The sequence below is a fragment of the Vanessa tameamea genome, chromosome 9 (assembly GCF_037043105.1).
Source record: "Vanessa tameamea isolate UH-Manoa-2023 chromosome 9, ilVanTame1 primary haplotype, whole genome shotgun sequence".
NCBI classification, from domain to species: Eukaryota; Metazoa; Arthropoda; class Insecta; order Lepidoptera; family Nymphalidae; genus Vanessa; species Vanessa tameamea.
The window spans coordinates 4,516,873-4,533,988 of NC_087317.1; the positions used below are offsets into that span (position 1 = coordinate 4,516,873).

At 31.5% G+C, this 17,116-nt stretch overlaps 1 protein-coding gene across 4 annotated transcripts; it reads right to left on the bottom strand.

Moving 5' to 3' along the window:
* Nucleotides 1-16,149, bottom strand: LOC113394945 (zinc finger protein 420-like). 4 transcript variants are annotated; one of them, XM_026632429.2, is made up of 22 exons: nt 15,725-16,149; nt 15,412-15,645; nt 15,019-15,166; nt 14,607-14,680; nt 13,856-13,930; nt 11,657-11,812; nt 11,141-11,347; nt 10,325-10,483; nt 9,465-9,595; nt 8,932-9,029; nt 8,463-8,601; nt 7,656-7,807; nt 6,361-6,528; nt 5,991-6,218; nt 5,665-5,845; nt 5,019-5,186; nt 3,399-3,566; nt 2,998-3,165; nt 2,744-2,907; nt 2,398-2,545; nt 1,962-2,046; nt 1-1,888 (listed from the first exon to the last, which is right to left on the bottom strand). In XM_026632429.2, the coding sequence occupies exons 1-22, from the start codon at nt 15,782-15,784 to the stop codon at nt 1,763-1,765; spliced, it is 3,237 nt and encodes a 1,078-aa protein (XP_026488214.1). In that variant the 5' UTR covers nt 15,785-16,149; the 3' UTR covers nt 1-1,762. The 4 variants fall into 4 exon arrangements, with proteins under 4 accessions (XP_026488214.1, XP_026488213.1, XP_026488217.1 ...); XM_026632428.2 differs by having other exon boundaries at nt 14,562-14,680; XM_026632432.2 differs by lacking the exon at nt 6,361-6,528 and having other exon boundaries at nt 14,562-14,680.
* Nucleotides 16,150-17,116: the final 967 nt, after the last annotated feature.

The following is a 17,116-nucleotide window of genomic DNA, read 5'->3' on the forward strand; positions in this document are numbered from 1 at the left end:
TTCTTTTACAGTTTAATCTCATTCATATCAAATTACTGAACATAATTTAAGATTTTAATATAATATATAATATTGTATCTAAATAAGGATAGGTTCTAAAAAACATAAGTGTAACATCAAAGAGATACTACCATAAATATGATATGACTTTCCCAATGATTTACACATTTAAAAAGAAAACCTTATAATACCAGAGGATTCAGAATCGTTGAATTCCCAATATTATATTTCCATTCAATTCAGCAAGATAACATAAATGATATAGCCTTAAGATATACTACTGGATATAACTATGACCTAAGTGTTAACTATTTACATGTACATACATAAAAACTAATTTCTTTAATAAGCTGTGTTACAGTAATCATGGAAGTGATTATAACACCACTTCTTTACTGGTGGGTTGACTAAGCTAAGCATACTGCCACCAGTGTAACATCTATACATTTTTAATCCTTAACTTACTATTGATTTATCACGCTTGTACTGTACATAAATGGCAAAGAATAACCTATAAAATAGAACCACTAGTGTAGTAAAGTTAAAAAAAATAAATCTTTATAAATAAATTAATGTGTCATTAGGGAGGGTGCAAGTTTATTCTAGGAATTAAGTTTCACACTTTCTGGTCCCTACATGGATTGCAAGTAAAATAGTATAAAGTTATTTACAGTCATTACATTCCAATCTTTAAATCCAATGAGGGAAATTGATCTCTAATAAGTAAAAAATGTATTTAGCTTTTATTAAATACAGATAACACCATTTTTAAATTTATTTAACACATTTTTTTACAAGATTGAAATTTTGTTAATTAGGAATGTATAATTTTATGAATATATTATTTAATTAGTTATATATGACACCAATTTAAATCTAACTCAGAGTTCTAATCAATAAGGTTTTATTAGACCTTTATATTGTTTATACAAGGAATACAAAAAATATTTTTTGTGGTAACCTTCGTTCATTTCAATCCTATGGTGATTTATTTTAGTTAAAATAAAACTTTTAATTCTAAGAAATTATATGTGTAGGAGTTAGAACCAATATCACTATTTAAAATCACATAATAGATATTCATAACATACTATTAATATAAATTAATGTTCATAAAGTTATTAACAACTGCAAAATTATCTTTTAGAATATTTATCAAACCTTGTAGCTATTTAACTTGTATTGCTTTAATTTCTTTATACAATAATGTACACATATAATACAAGTTTAAAATATAATTATCTGCGATAATATTACAGGCAATTTTTGAAAAATATCATTTAGTATGTTTTATCTCACTTCCGTTTAAAAAATAGTAATCACTCACAAGTTATTTTTGTACTATTCTTTGTGGGCTCAGACATTATATTTTTTAATATAATGTCTAAAAATTATACATGTAACAATTACCATGGTAAAACACAAAATATTATTGATTTTCCAAACATATTGAATTTTATATTACTTTTAGAGGGTCTTATAATTTTTATAATTACAAGGATTATTCACAATTGGATTTATTTACAAGTGAAAATATTAACTTCATCTTTAAAATTTTGTACTTTATTCCACTTTGTTCTAAATTTCTTAAAAAATCTTCAAAGTAAACATTAAACACAAAGAATAGAACAAGTATAAATGTATTAACAGTGATTTCCTTAATGTATTATCAGGTTTATTCCTGCTATGAGGACTATCAGCTCTCTATAAACAGGATCAACGGATCAGATATTGTCTCTGAATCCGAAGTTGTGGGTTGATGCTAGTAATTCACAGTAACAGGATGATGTGCTATGGTCGTACCAGTATGGTGTTGAGTATTCGTTGTGTGAGTGAAAGTCCCAGCTGCCACACTTGCTACACTGGTTGCAGTTCCAGTTCGGACTTGCTGTAGAGAAAAATAATAATTACAATTTTGTTTCAATATAACTTGTTATAGCTTGTAAATTAATAAATATTACCTGGCTAGTTATTTGCATAACTGCCGAACTAGTAGTCTGATTTTGTGCCACATTTGTTTCAGTGGCTCTACTCTCTGATGATGCTCTGAGAATCCAAAAAAACATTAATTTTTTTATTTGTATAAAGAGAAAATAGGATTACAAGCAAAATTCCTGTGAGGTTTTTATATACATAACTTAATTACAATCAATTATAAAAACATTATTTATAACTTATTTTTCTAAAATATGTAATTCATACAATTGTCTCAAAAGTTAGCTCATGTATGGCCTTTCAGACCAAAAAGATTGACACGGTAGCCAAGGCGACTAGTGAGGAAGAACAACTAAGTCCACTATGTAAAGAGTTAAATGAAATCAATTTTCATTACATTTATAAATAGATAAATACAATTAAACCAAATCTCTTACAATTATTCAAAAAAGTTTAAATCACCTTGTATCATGTTTTCTCTCTGTTCTGTCTGGAACATCTTTCTCGCATTTATTACAATCTCCGCAGTCTTCACCTTCCGTTGCTGGTTCCGTACTTACTGCATTTTCCACTGCATCTGTATGTGTTCGTCTGTGCGTTACTAGATGACCTAAAATAAAAGAAGTAACATCACAGTAATTATATTTTAATTTGTTAGCTTAATAGTTTGTTTAGTGATTGCGAGGTTTTTATTTAAATTGTATGAACAAAATATTGTATATTTAATTAATTATTTCCGAAATTTAATTATAGAACTTTTTTACATCTCTTCTATCTCTTTATTATTCTATACACCACTATACTTTACCTTTGCACATAAATTCCTTTGAGCAAATTTCACATCGGAAAGATTTATTTGCCGAGTTTGCACTCTTGTTGTGCGATCTTTCATGGAATAATAAATTGCCTTTCAAAGGGAACGACTTCCCACATTCACCGCAACTGTACGGCCTCTCGCCACAACTATGCGATCTAACAAAAGAAAAATAATGTAATCAATTTTAATTTACTTTGCATTTGACTGTATTTTTAGGTTAATTATATTATTATATATGAATCTACCTCATGTGCGTCATAAGATGTTCCTTTCTTGTGAAGGGCTTAGAGCACACTTTGCAAGTGTGTGGTGTGTCGCCAGTGTGCTGTTTGAGGTGGTTCGTGAGATGCTCCTTACGAGTGAATGTCTTATGACAAAATTCGCATCGATGAGGCGATTCGCCAGTGTGTATTCTAAAAAAAATTATGTCACACATTACAACTATAAAATTATTAAAATATTATTTATATTATATACAAATTAAAATAGATCATAGTAGTTATTATGATCTATTGTAATTAAATGTCAATTTGCAGTGAAAACAAACAATAAAATGTTAAAAGTGTACTTGATACTACAAGGTTTCTTCAATCACATCTTATTTAAAAATCGTCACTTAGTTTTTTATACTTGTAACCACACTTACCTAACATGATTAGTCAAATGTTCTTTTCTCGAGAAAGTCTTGGTGCAGAAAGGGCATTTATGTGGTGTCTCTCCTGTATGAAGATGCACATGGTTCGTGAGATGTTCCTTGCGTGAAAAAGACTTTGAACAATATGTGCACTTAAATGGTGTCTCCCCAGTATGTTGGCTGAAAATAAAATATATTATAAAAAGAGTGAAAAATAATAAGCAAATATTCAATAGTTTTCTATATTTGGTCCGATCTAAGATAGCATAATTGATGACATATTGTTATATAGACATACTTTATTTATATATATATATTAATAATTTATCACATAAGCTAGCAATAGTAAATGAAATACTTCGTAATATATACTAGCTCCTATTATTCTCGCAAAAGGGTTTACAACGGTTAATAAACTAGTGGCTTAGAATGACTTTGTTTCGTTTATAATTAATATCTTTTTTGGTTAAACACTATTCATCTCTAAGTTGTTTTGACGAGATAAGGCGGACGAAGGGTTTCTTAGACGAATAGAGTTTTACATATATATATAATTTATGCACTTTATGATCCTTAATGATTCTTACTAAATAAAAATATACTTATTTGAATGATACCCAAATATTGCATTTTTCAATCGTCAGTAGGCTCTATTTGGTCAATAACGCCCCTAACTAAGGAATAATCTAATTTGCCTCTTTAACAGCCAGATAAATGTCTAGATCCACTGCCATTTAGGTGGAACTTATTTCTTACTTTTCCAAAGTAATATTAGAAATTATGGACATTTTTGATACTGTTGAAGACCATACAATCCTCCTGGTGTTGCATAGAGGAATTTATTTATTCTTTTTGTTAATTTTTTTGATACCTTAATGCTTAAACTTAATGACTTCCTTGTCTTTATACTACTCGATAATGGACTAGAGTTAAATTAAGTATTTTTTTCCAAGCCGCTTTATTAGGGAATGCATCAGTCTTCTTATTTTCCACTGTATGTTTGTGCAGACTAATAAAGAATTTTACTTCAGCAGTATTTAAATTATTAGAGCACTATTTTCTTTAACACTATTATTGAAATATAAATTCGATATTATCGAATTACTTAAGCGAAATCAAGAACGCAAAGTATAAAATCACTATACCACTATATCCACAAACGAGATTTGACAAATCATCAGGCGAGCCTCCTGCTCGTTTGCCACCTATACTATAAAAAAAAAAAAACCGGGCAAAACATAATAAAATTTTTTAAACGTGAAATAAACGAAAGTCAAAGTCAAAAATGAAGTTAGCAACTACTTTTGACTTTTTATTTTAGTTATTCGTTCGGTTATTCGATGATTGAACATTTAACCATTATATTAATAAATTGATAGACAATAGTGCTTTGGGAATGAAATGACCATCTCGTGACTGTCTCAAATAATGAACAATTTTTGTATAATTGGTGATAATAAATAAATATAATCCCGATGATTTTTTTACGCTGATACTTCATAGAACTGAGGTATTTCTTTCATATCTGTAGTAAAATTTAGTTTAGCAATAAGTAAGTGTAATGCTTAATAAGATAAATGCAGATTTTTTGATTAACCTATTACTACACTCGTTTCCAATTTAAGTACGTACCGAACATGCGTGACAAGATGTTCTTTCCTCGTGAAACTCTTGTTACAATATGAACAGGTATGTGGCATGTCCCCGGTATGTTGTCTGATGTGTTGGTTGAGATGTTCCTTCCGCGTGAAGGCGCGAAAGCAATACGTGCACTTGTGAGGAGTCTCCCCCGTATGCTGTCTGCACAACAAAGTACATTCCGATTTGATTATTATTGTTAATTCGTATAAAACCTAATAATGTCCGAGGGGAAGGGATATGAGTTTAGCTCTACAGAGCTCAAATCGGAATGCACAATGCTGTGCTACTGCAAAGGCGAGGGAACTGCCCACGAATGCAGTTGGGATTCATTTAGATATGCGTTATTTAATAACAATATGATTTCTATGAGACTATTAGTTCACAACCTTACCTTGGTGTTTGAATCACACTTGATATCATGCAAATATTATATATTTTTTACAGTTTAGATACCTGTAGCACAGCATTGCATTGTTATTCTTGGTACATATACGCTTCAGAAAAACTTAAGCATGCATGTATACAAATATATAATTGCTATGAAAATGATTACCTAAATATTAACTTTCGTACATTGTACCCAACAAAATCTCTACATATAATCTACAACCATCAAAAATAAAAATATCTATCTCACCGTATATGGTTAGTTAGATGTTCTTTTCTTGTAAAGGACTTCGCGCAGTATGTACACCGATGCGGGGACTCGCCCGTGTGTTGCCGCACATGGTTGGTTAGATGTTCCTTACGCGTGAACGACTTTGTGCAATAGGAACATTTGTGAGGGGACTCTCCCGTGTGCTGGCGAACGTGATTCACTGAAAAAAGTTGTTATGGTTACAAATTTACATTCATACATACAATTTTAGTTTTTTACGTTTTAAATTACTTTCCAATTATAAAAACGTTTTTAAGGTAGTTTATCTTATTGATAGTTATATTTAAAGGAGTTAGCATACTTACCAAGGTGATCTTTTCGAGTGAACGCTTTAGGACAATAACCACATTGAAATGGAGTTTCGCCCGTATGTTGGCGAACGTGGTTAACAAGATGTTCGCGACGTGTGAAGGATTTCGCGCAGAAGTTGCACCGATGAGGAGACTCGCCTGTATGTTGGCGCACGTGGTTAAGTAAGTGTTCTTTGCGCGTAAATGTCTTGGAACAGAAGTCACAGCGATGTGGAGTTTCACCTGCAATCAATACATTCAAGTTTAAAACATGAACAAATATTATAACGATTAACAATTAATACAATAAGAAATTCCGACAGCAAATATTGCCAGAAGTCCAGAGATTCAGGCTGACAATTGTTTTAGTAAAATCCATACTGACCCGTATGCCACAATATATGATTGGTGAAGTGTTCCTTTCTCGTGAAGGACTTGCCGCACAGTTCACATCTGAATGGAGTGTCATTTGTATGTGATCTCATATGGTTCACTAAATGCTCCTTCCTAGTATACTTCTTGCCGCAAATTTGACAATGGTGCGGCGTTTCACCTAGTTTTGTGGGGCAGAAAATAATATGTTAACAATCAATGATGCAACTATGTTACGGCGGTAACACTTGCAGAATATTGTATCGACAAATATTTAATTACGTAATAGGAGTTTTGTTAGTAACGGAAATGAATATGATTTTTGGAAGACCGGTTTACAAATTTAGTTGAATCATTAAATTGTTCTCTTACTTTCTGCACCACTGGTACTAACCTTTCGTTTTGGTGCAGGCTTGGACAATCCAAACTACTTGTCTACACATTGATATTGCGGTTTTAAATAAAATTACGCTAAACCAGTCAATGAAGTACTACGCTAAAAACATTTATTTAAGAAAAAAAGAAATACTGTAAAAGGTATTTTACAAGGCAAGGAAGTAGAAAAAACATATTGAACATGCTCTCTAAACAGAGATATAAGACTACATCATTTACTATATTTTACTATTAAAGAAACATTTTAACGAAGGAAAATAAGAAATTGAAAATAATACATCAGCATCTAGTTTAATTTGCAGTACCTGACAAATAAGGATATTCTTCTTATATATCTTGCGCTTAATTCAATTCATGCATAATTTAAACTGAAGAACATAATATTAAGAAATATATATTTAGATACATATGTACGCGCAAGATCGAAAATTGTGATTACTGTATTTATCCATACCACGAAATTCGTGTTACGGCTTTTATAAAAACGGCAAAAGGCCACATAAATTCACATCATGACTATCATACGATTTGACCATAACACGTTGAGGTAATAAACCTATAATGTGTCTGTTTGATTTTTATTCTAATCCTTCTTATATACCTAAGTGCCACGTTTTAATCGAATAATAAAACGTAAGCACTTAGGTATATAAGAAATTAAATATTGTTTATGTACGTAGAACTATAATTATACCCAAGAATGAAAATAAATGCGACGACGATTAGCGTTTTAAGTAAAACAGAAATGGTCAGTAACAATCATTACGAAATTATTATTTGAAGTTAAGCAAATACGATATTCACGAAAAAGGAGCATACTGTCTAATAAATAAAGCTGGGTTTAGAGAAATACCGGGAATGCAATAGAATAGAGTAATAACAGAAATCAACAAAGGAATTAAAGGCACGTACCGGTGTGCCACATGACGTGGTTCATGAAGTGCTCCTTGCGCGTGAAGCTCTTCTTACAGATCTCGCAGCGGTGCGGCGTCTCGCCCGTGTGCTTGCGCACGTGGTTCACCATGTGCTCCTTGCGCGTGAAAGTCTTCGCGCAGAACTGGCACCTGGACGAGTAGTTGGAATTCAGAACATTTATTATAAACAAAAATTATTGATCAAAAACATACATTAGGCATTAAACTTAAACTGTTTGTTTTTTAATTTTCTAAAATGCGAAAGTAACAGGTTCGGTACTTAGGCAACTTTCGTCAACGAGTAGGCGTTACTACTAACACAAAATTAACTTGTGGGGAAAAATAGGTAAATTACTATTAAAAAAAGTAGTATTCAACCCTAAATTATTTATTAATACATATATGACTCCTGTCAAGGTCCACCTTATAAAATAATATACGACTACTCGCGTTAGTTTAGACTAGACCGTATTATTCCAAACCCTAGGAAAAAAATTACCGAATCAAGATGTAAGCTTAATTCTGTTATTCTCAATTAACAATTCCGTTTTTTTTTTTTATATTGTAGTAATGCCCCTTTTAAGCTTATCACTTGTGTAAGGAGTGGGGATGACGATAGGCCAAGAGGTCAGGATCGATCCTGCGACTTTTTACATCGCTAGGCGGTCCGTAAACCATTGCGCTATTGACGCTTAACTCAATCAAATTAAGACTTTCTTTAAAATTCAATAAGTCATACAAATCTCAACAATCTTCAGACAATAAACTATAATTATTGTTTTATAACTATACAGTAAATACAGACCTGTATGGCGTCTCTCCGGTGTGGCTCCTGACATGATTGTCGAGATGTTCCTTTCGTGCGAAAGTTTTATGGCAAGTGGAGCACGCATACGGTTTGTCTTGAGCCAATCGTTTCGCCTGGCGTTCGGCGGGGTCACCAGCTATTGTGAGGAATTCAATTTAATTGAAACATCTTGTAAATATATCTTTATATACAAAGTATAAACAACTTCTTCCAATATCGATGCACTGCAGGGAGCACAGGATTAAGTTAAGACCCTTGTGCCTGTTAGAATGATCATTCAACTTGCAAAGAAACACATAGCAACAGATACTGTACGTCGGTAGAATAAATAGTGGTCTATATATTGCTAAAATTTTATTCTCTTCAGTATTATTTACAACATAATATTAAGTATTTTACTTTTACACAATAGATATAATATTTGTTTATTTTCCATTTTAAAAATATTAATTTATTTAATGCTTACCCAAATGACATTTTCCATGTTTCGAAAGTTCTACTGGATTGGCGAACGCAGAACCACATACTTGACACGTAAATGGTTTGCTCTCACCGTGGTATCGTCTGTACAATAACAAATAATAATTAGTAAGAACTATTACTAGTAGTAAACATTTATTTAATTGGAAGCCGGGCAGCCTTCTAAGTTATCAGCTTCACCTACAGGTATTGACCTTATAAGAATGATATAATACATTCCTTACACAGTGAACATCATCAATTATGAAAACTAAGATGTTACGAGCTTTAATCTTGTAATTAACGTATTACATTGGCCAATTCAACACTTCAAATAGTACCTACAGTGTATTTTGTTGATATTTGGACATATAATAAGAAATTCCATCAAACTTTTTTACGTACTTCTGGCACATAACCTCGAAAGATTAAAATTTAACTCTAATTTATTCTTGCCCATTAAATAGTAAAATAATCTATGTATTAATTTAGATGTTTCCGTATTAATACATAGATTATTAACGTGAGTCGAATGCGAACCTGTGGACGATGAGCTGGTACCGGAACTGGAAGATCTTCCCGCAGATGTCGCAGGAGTGGTGTCCGGGCGACGACTCGGCCTCCGACAGCGCGGCGCTCGTGCCCGCCTCCACCTCCACCTCGCTTATCACCTGGAACAAACATCGTTAGCGTTAGCGTTCGCGTTAGAAACTACTGTTCCCTGCTGCCACCATACGACACGATCTTAGTGCTCGGTTCCGAATATTTATGTTCAATTATGTAACCAAATTATCCATGGCAGATACGTTCCCGAGACTATAGTACATCGAGCTCCTGAAGAATACTATAAGTGGAGTAGACTTTTTGAATTATTTGACTCAAGTATGAAGTAATGACATTGAGAGCTTTATGTTTAATATCATTATATTTTGGCTTATATGAGAGTGTCGGTGTTCTATACAAACAAAAATATAGTATAGATAGGTAAATACCAGAATAAGTCTGAACATTTTGTGAATTTTCTCAAGCTAATTCTCTTAATATTTAATGAAGAACATTTTACTCAAAGATGGAAGTATAGAAATAAAACTTTATTTACTGTCGTTAGTCACACACACCTCGTGACGAATGTTTACTAATGTGAGATAAAGTAAAAAGCTATTGTCCTTTGCAGCTCTTCATCATTATTATATTATGGTGGGGATCTTACAATAAATACATGCATGCATTGTAACATAGATATTGATAAATGTTGGTGAAAATTGGTCTATTCATTATGACAATGATCTTATTAATCAATACAATTTTATTTAGTGAATTTTAGATGATATTGATCTAATACTATGCTATGCTATTTTTTTGATTAAAATAAATACAAGTAACAAAAACAAATTGCTTACCTTTGCTTGTTGTTGGCCTTCAGAATTTAGTTTACCAAATACTTCATGATAGGCAAGCAATTGTGATAGATCCTCTACATTAACTTTGTACATGGCGTGAAGATCATGTTCTGTCCCAGTGGATATTTTGACCACAGCCCCTTCCATACCCATAGCACTCTGAAATATCACTCAGGATAAGAATATTTACTTGTTGATAGGGCTTTGTGGAAGCCCATCTGGGTATGTACAACCACCTCATTAGATATTCTATCGACAAATTGCAATGTTAAGTAGTGTTGTGTTACGGTTTAAAAGGTGAGTGTAACTACAGGCACATGGGATGTTATATCTTAGCTCCCATGGTGCATTGATGATGTAACAAATTATTAATATTTCTTATAGCGCCAATGTCGTTGGGTGGTGGTGACCACTTACCATAGCCCATTTGCCCGTCTACCTATTACACAATAAAAACGAAAAGAATGAGACAGCTAAAAATTTATTTATTTAATAAAATTTAAGCTGAAAAATATTGAATAATTAATAGAAATTCATGTAAATGGAAAAGGTATAAGGGCATTATCATTATTATTTGATAGTTATAATTATAGCGACACTAATGACGAGAATTCAATTTAAAAAAAAAAGGAAATTCTGACTGGTATTTATACATCCAGTTCTATCAATCGTGAATCAAATGACTGTTTGAATGATATCGACTTGGACTTGACTGATCGTCAGTCACAAGAAATATTTTAATGAAATTAAAACATGAAATCTTTAAAAAATGCCTTCGAAGAATCGAATTCGACAAAATACTTTTTGCAATCTCACCTTTAAATCAATTCCCTTTATATCTTTAATCTCGGCGGGTATCGCAAACTGCGTGGACTCAATCTTGGCGACGTTCTTCTCGTCTTTCACTATGAGCGGGTCAGCGGCGCTCGTCTCTATGGAGGTGGTACCGTCCGGATTCTGCGTCACAAGGATATTGGCCGGCTCTCCTGTGGCTTGCTCGATTCGGACCACACTGTCTATTACCTAAATATAATTATTTCCATTACAATACTGCTCTTGAATGTTATCAACATTATTCAAAACATTATTGAGTAATTCTCTATAAGTAGTCGGCTATTACAAACACTTTCGAAACGTTTAAAAACTGGTCAGGTTAGTTAAATATGAAACTACCGCTGATTTGGAATGTGAATTCTTACAAGAATAACCATTAAGAAAGACGGCAATTTATCTCTTTTAGCGATACATAATAATATTTAACTAAGTATTTAAACTTAAATTTATATACTTATTCACAAAACCATAAAAAATATATTATATAGATGGAGGTACCTGGTGGTGGCCCACGATCTGCTGCAGCTGGTGCACGGTGAGCGTGTGGTCGTTGGGCATCTTGATGGCGTCGTGCAGCTCGTCCTTGTCCACCAACTTGCCGCCGCCCGGCTCCACCACCGTCACGATGCCGTCCTCGCTCACCGTCAGTTGGATCTGTGAGTCGATATATTTTTTTCAAATATCGCAATCGTATCTATCGGCACAAGAGTAAGCGAATCCGATGAATCCTTTATAAATAAACCCGTAGCCATATTGATGTAATAACTGGGAAGGTTTTTTTCTTTTTTTTTTCTTGTCGAATTAACACAAAAACTACTAGTAATACTACTTTTATCAATTAAAAAACCAATTGACATAGAACTGTCGCATAATAATAGTTAAATAATTTCAAGATGGACTTCATTATATATATTAAAGTGTAATGTGTGTGTATGTTAAACGTAAACACGTTATTGAAACAATTAGCAATTTAACTTCATTCTGACAAACCCTAACTAGACTTAATAGTATAAAACAAGTGGTTATAAACCTTAGAAAATAGAAACGCTTAGAAAAATCATCAAAACTTCTACATTTTAGGTCTTAAAAAGGAGTACAGAAAAATCCGAGAGGATATAAATCTTCTTAGGTACAATAGTAACTGTTTTTATCTAGTACAGATTGGTAAAAAAAAATAAAGAACGTAATGACCTGGGGTATCTATTTAGGCAATACTGATCTATACATTGGATATTTTCCTTTACGCTATAATTCGGATGCTGATATTTCCGTTTTAAAATTACGTTAAAACAAATAAATCGTTCGCTACGAAGTCGGATAACTGCCTATTTACAATAAAATATTTTGAACAAATGAAATAGTAAATAAGTAAACTTTACAGAATATATGGTAATATACGTATTATTTTTTAATTAATTTGCCAAGCGTACTTTTTTTTTCTATATTAATACATTACACCCCCGTGAAATTGGTCGCTAGCAACCAATTATACAAAACATTTGAACAGAGAAAAGAATTGTACATTTTAAAAATATCGTATATAATCACTTTTTTTGGTACAACTAAAATTTATCAAATTTAATTACATCCTTACTCTAAACATTTCCTACTGTTGTAAGTCTGCCAAAGACAAATTTGTTTTGAGTTTGTTACCAGCAGATTGTAACAATATTAGTTTGTTTAAAAAAACAATTGACACAATGATTATTAATTGTACCTATGCTTTGGGATGGTTAATTAACATATGCACACATAAATACATACAAAATATTTTAGTCAATGTTTAACCTTGTCTCAAGTTATTAAAGACGACCTTGTAAGAAAATATACTTTGTTCTTCTCTTGCTAATTTTGAATAGGAACTTTTTGCTAATATAAATATTATTCATTGCGAATAAATATCATTGTATGCATGTTTTTAATTTTGAAACAAAAGCGACCGCTCTGTTTTTATATCGAAAGTAATACATTTACGTTATGTCAAAAATACCATTCATAAATGTTGGTCAAGCTAAAATAAATTTTAACAAATTACCAAATTTTATGGTATATAAAAATACGCGAAATTTAATATCGTTAAAAATAATGGCAGTTCAATTTTAAACAGCAAGTACATGTGAATATAACATGTTCCATTGAAATTCCATTGTCTCTTCATCTCTTCAATGTCAACACAATAATAGGTTTAAATATACAAAGCATTCACTTACCTCACTGACCTGATGTATAATTGTATAAAGCAGCGTGAATACAGAAATGTATGTTTACAAAAGGGTATCGAACAAACAATTGCTTACATTCATACAATGCTTGAAATAGACTTAATAAATATCATAAGATTTTATAAAGCCGTACAACCAATTAGCAAATTTATTTAAATAATATATTATTACAAAACAAAAGCTTATTTAATATTTTTAAAGTAAATAATTTTTTTTTTGTTTTTTATGTTAAATAAATATACACTACACACATCCCTCCCCTCCCTTGTTAGAGTTATCAGAAGCATGTAGAGTGACAAGACCCATGTCCTAGACAAATATTAGTCATAGGCGAGGCTCAAGGTGACTGTTAATGCAAATATGCAAGAGCAATGCAAGAGTTGTTATGTATAAAACAAATTAATGCTAAATATATTATATAATGTTTATTGCTTTTTTTTATTATCAGTACTGTTATTTTTAATATGTCACAAACCTGCTGATTTGAATGTTCTGGACGGGTGGCAGCCATCAGCTGTTGCTGCATTATATGTTGTTGGGAGTGATGACCCTGTGAATTGTTCAATTTGTTATTACTTTCTGAAATTATTTAATAAATTAATTCAATTTCATAGATTAAGCCGATAAATAAGATCAATAAATATTTTTCTAGATTGACTCCAAGATTTATTAAAATTATTAAGTATATTGTCTTCTACCAGCTATATTTAGAATGTTTGCTATGTATATATGTTTTCATGATTAAATAACACTTGTCTAGAATCTACATACTACAAAGGTTTCCATAATTGATATAATTGCATGATATCTCTTATCAATCATGTTACAAAACGAAAAAAAAAAAAAAACTGGTATAAGTATATATCAAATAGAATATTTTATACAGAATATCAATGCAAGATTTTAGTAAAAAGATGTTTGTTATTCATGCACATTTAATTAGCAGTAATTAAACATTTAAGAAGACTACATGCAAAATAATATTAACGAAAAGACTTCCTATAAAATGATATGTATCTAATGAAGAATACAGAAAAATGTATCAATATCTAGACTCTAAAATGAAGTTTTTGGACTACAGGTCCACATGCAGTACTAACCTATTCCTAGAGACACTAAATTCTACACGACAGCGACATATATCATTCCCGCTATTAACGGAGTGTTACCACTTGATTTACCATATCAATGTTATGTTGTACAAACTCGACCCGATTATTGGGTACCTGCTGGGTCTGCGCGCCCGCCACCGACAGCGTCCCGCCGCCGCCCTCCGCCGCACCGTGTGCCACCAGTGACTCTGAGACATTGGTTAGCTTTATAAGCTTGTAATTAGCTTATTTTTTTTTATATTTCACACAGCTGAACAAAAGCCTTCTACACTGTTATAGAGGTTTTGTAGCTTATTTTACAATAATAATGCAATGTTGATTGTGTTATTGCAATTTATTTTCATTTAGTATTTTTAAATTAATATTTTAGCTCCTAAAATTATTTATACAAGAAATTAATAATAAGTAATGTATGTCTTGAAGATGAGGCCAGCAGCAGAATGTTTATGAGCTAATACTTTGTAATGCATTATTTTTGTTTATATAAATAACATTGTTTTTTTTAAAATATTTTTACATTATTTACCATGGCCTTGTGTTGCTTGATTTGCAATAATCTGTGATACGGGAATTTGTTGACCCCCAGCTGAAACAGTAACTTGTTGTTGTCCTGCATGTCCTAATATAATATTAGGATCTCCATTTAGAAGACTTGCATGAGCCTGCCCAAGATCCTGAAATAATTATAAATTTGAAATAACACATATTGTATACAATACTACATATCTTTTAAGAACATTAAAGTAAAATATTATTTTGATGAATAATTTGTACACAAAAAAAATTGTGTACTAGTGCACAATAATAAAATATATTATCTTTTAGATGTTTTGCTTATACTTGTCAAGACTCTTCAGATTAAATAGTTCATGGTATGTTTCAAATGAATGTAAATTATCGCTATATATAAATTGCTTACCTGTACAGGCTTCCCATTTTCAATTCTTGCACCAGTGGGTAAACCATATACGGAAACCTGCGGTATTGGACCGGGAAATAAATTTGTAAACACCCAGTATTTGGCCACGCTTGACAAAGCAACGTTTACCGCCGCTGAGTTTACTCTCAAATCAGTAGCAGATGTTGTCGGAGTCAAGTTATTAGCTTGACCCTGCTGCTGTTGCTGCGTCGATTGCACTCTTTGATTTTGAGCCTGTAATTATCACATATAAAGCAATTTAACCCTTGCCTAATTAGATGGAATTCACTAAAAACAAAAAGTAATATTGAACCTCAGAGCTGCCTGGAGGTTGGCCACCACCCGTGTTTATATTATGATGATCAGGATTCATTTTTAGTCCTTTTAAAAATTCAAAATAACAATCACTTTAAAATTTACAACATCAAAACAGTTTTTATAATTTCTCGTATCGGCATTGTCATAATTTGACTGTCATCGAAATGGAGGCGCGGGGGACGCGACGGGCCGCCATTATGAAACTTAGCACACAATAACATTTTCTCAACAATCCTTGTAAGAGTATTTCATAAGTCACTAATTTGTCACAGTTGAGTAAACTTTTGATAAAGATTAACGATTCAATTGCATACTTAGTAAAGTATTTTTTTTATTACTTATAATCGTAATTACTACACTTTATCGTCATTTTAACACATATTCACGACGGAGCAGGAACGAAAGTTTGTCATGTTCAATTTGGCCAACATTCAAGTTTTGTAAAACTAAATTAAGTCAGCTAGAAGACTTTTATGTAAAAAGTATAAAAGAAATGGCGATTTATCAAATTTATGAAATTAAATATGTTTACATATATATCAATTATTTTCTAATCATTATAAAAAATACCATAAAATGTTTTTTAAATAATAAATGAATAATGTATTTCATTTGATCCTAGTTTCATCTTGCATAAAGTGGTTTCAAAATATTTCAACAGGTGGCTCTATACACAAATAATTTAATCTTGTAATTCTCAGTCAATTTAGGCAACATACAGAAAATAGCAAGAAATTATTTACCTACCTCATATAAAAGGGAAAGTTATGAAAAGTGAATTAGTTATATACTACGATTACATTATATATTACGACTAAAAGAGTAAAAAAAATATGTCAGGATTATTTTTTATAAACAAAACCTAATTTTAATTAAATTTAATGTTCTTAATTTTCAGAGACTGGAAACACCTAACACGGCAACTTTTTTACTGATTACTCTTTTTTAAATTTGAAATAGTAAACACGATGTTCATGTTCATTCCATTATTTACATTTTTAAATAAGCCAAAATTGAACATATTTAATTACCACTATTTAATAAAGTTTAAAAATGGGTAAGTAAAATCATAAAACATAATAGGTAATTATGAGGTATCTTATTCTATTTAGGTATTTATTTAATCTAAAGTTTACAAAACAAAAATAATTTAAATTTATTCGGCTCATGATTTAACGTGACGTACGTTTGTTTTTTTGTATAATCATTTATGATGGTGGTCTTTTTGTAATGAAGTTCCAAACAGGTCTATTATATAAGTAGATTATAAGTAGGTAAGTACTTAACGTTTAAACCTATTGTTTCTTCGACGAAATTGATTAGATATTTAATAGCAAACCGCAAAGTGAGGAGTCAGGGTATAGCCGGTAATGTGTATACTGTATAT

What these genes read in the sequence shown, in the direction of transcription:
- LOC113394945 (XM_026632428.2), bottom strand. Translation starts at nt 15,784, where the DNA reads ATGAATCCTGATCATCATAATATAAACACGGGTGGTGGCCAACCTCCA. An exon ending in ACATGGAAAATGTCATTTGG is followed by an intron (nt 8,602 to 8,931) that starts GTAAGCATTAAA and finishes TCCTCACAATAG; the next exon opens with CTGGTGACCCCGCCGAACGC. An exon ending in CCACGTCATGTGGCACACCG is followed by an intron (nt 6,529 to 7,655) that starts GTACGTGCCTTT and finishes CCACAAAACTAG; the next exon opens with GTGAAACGCCGCACCATTGT.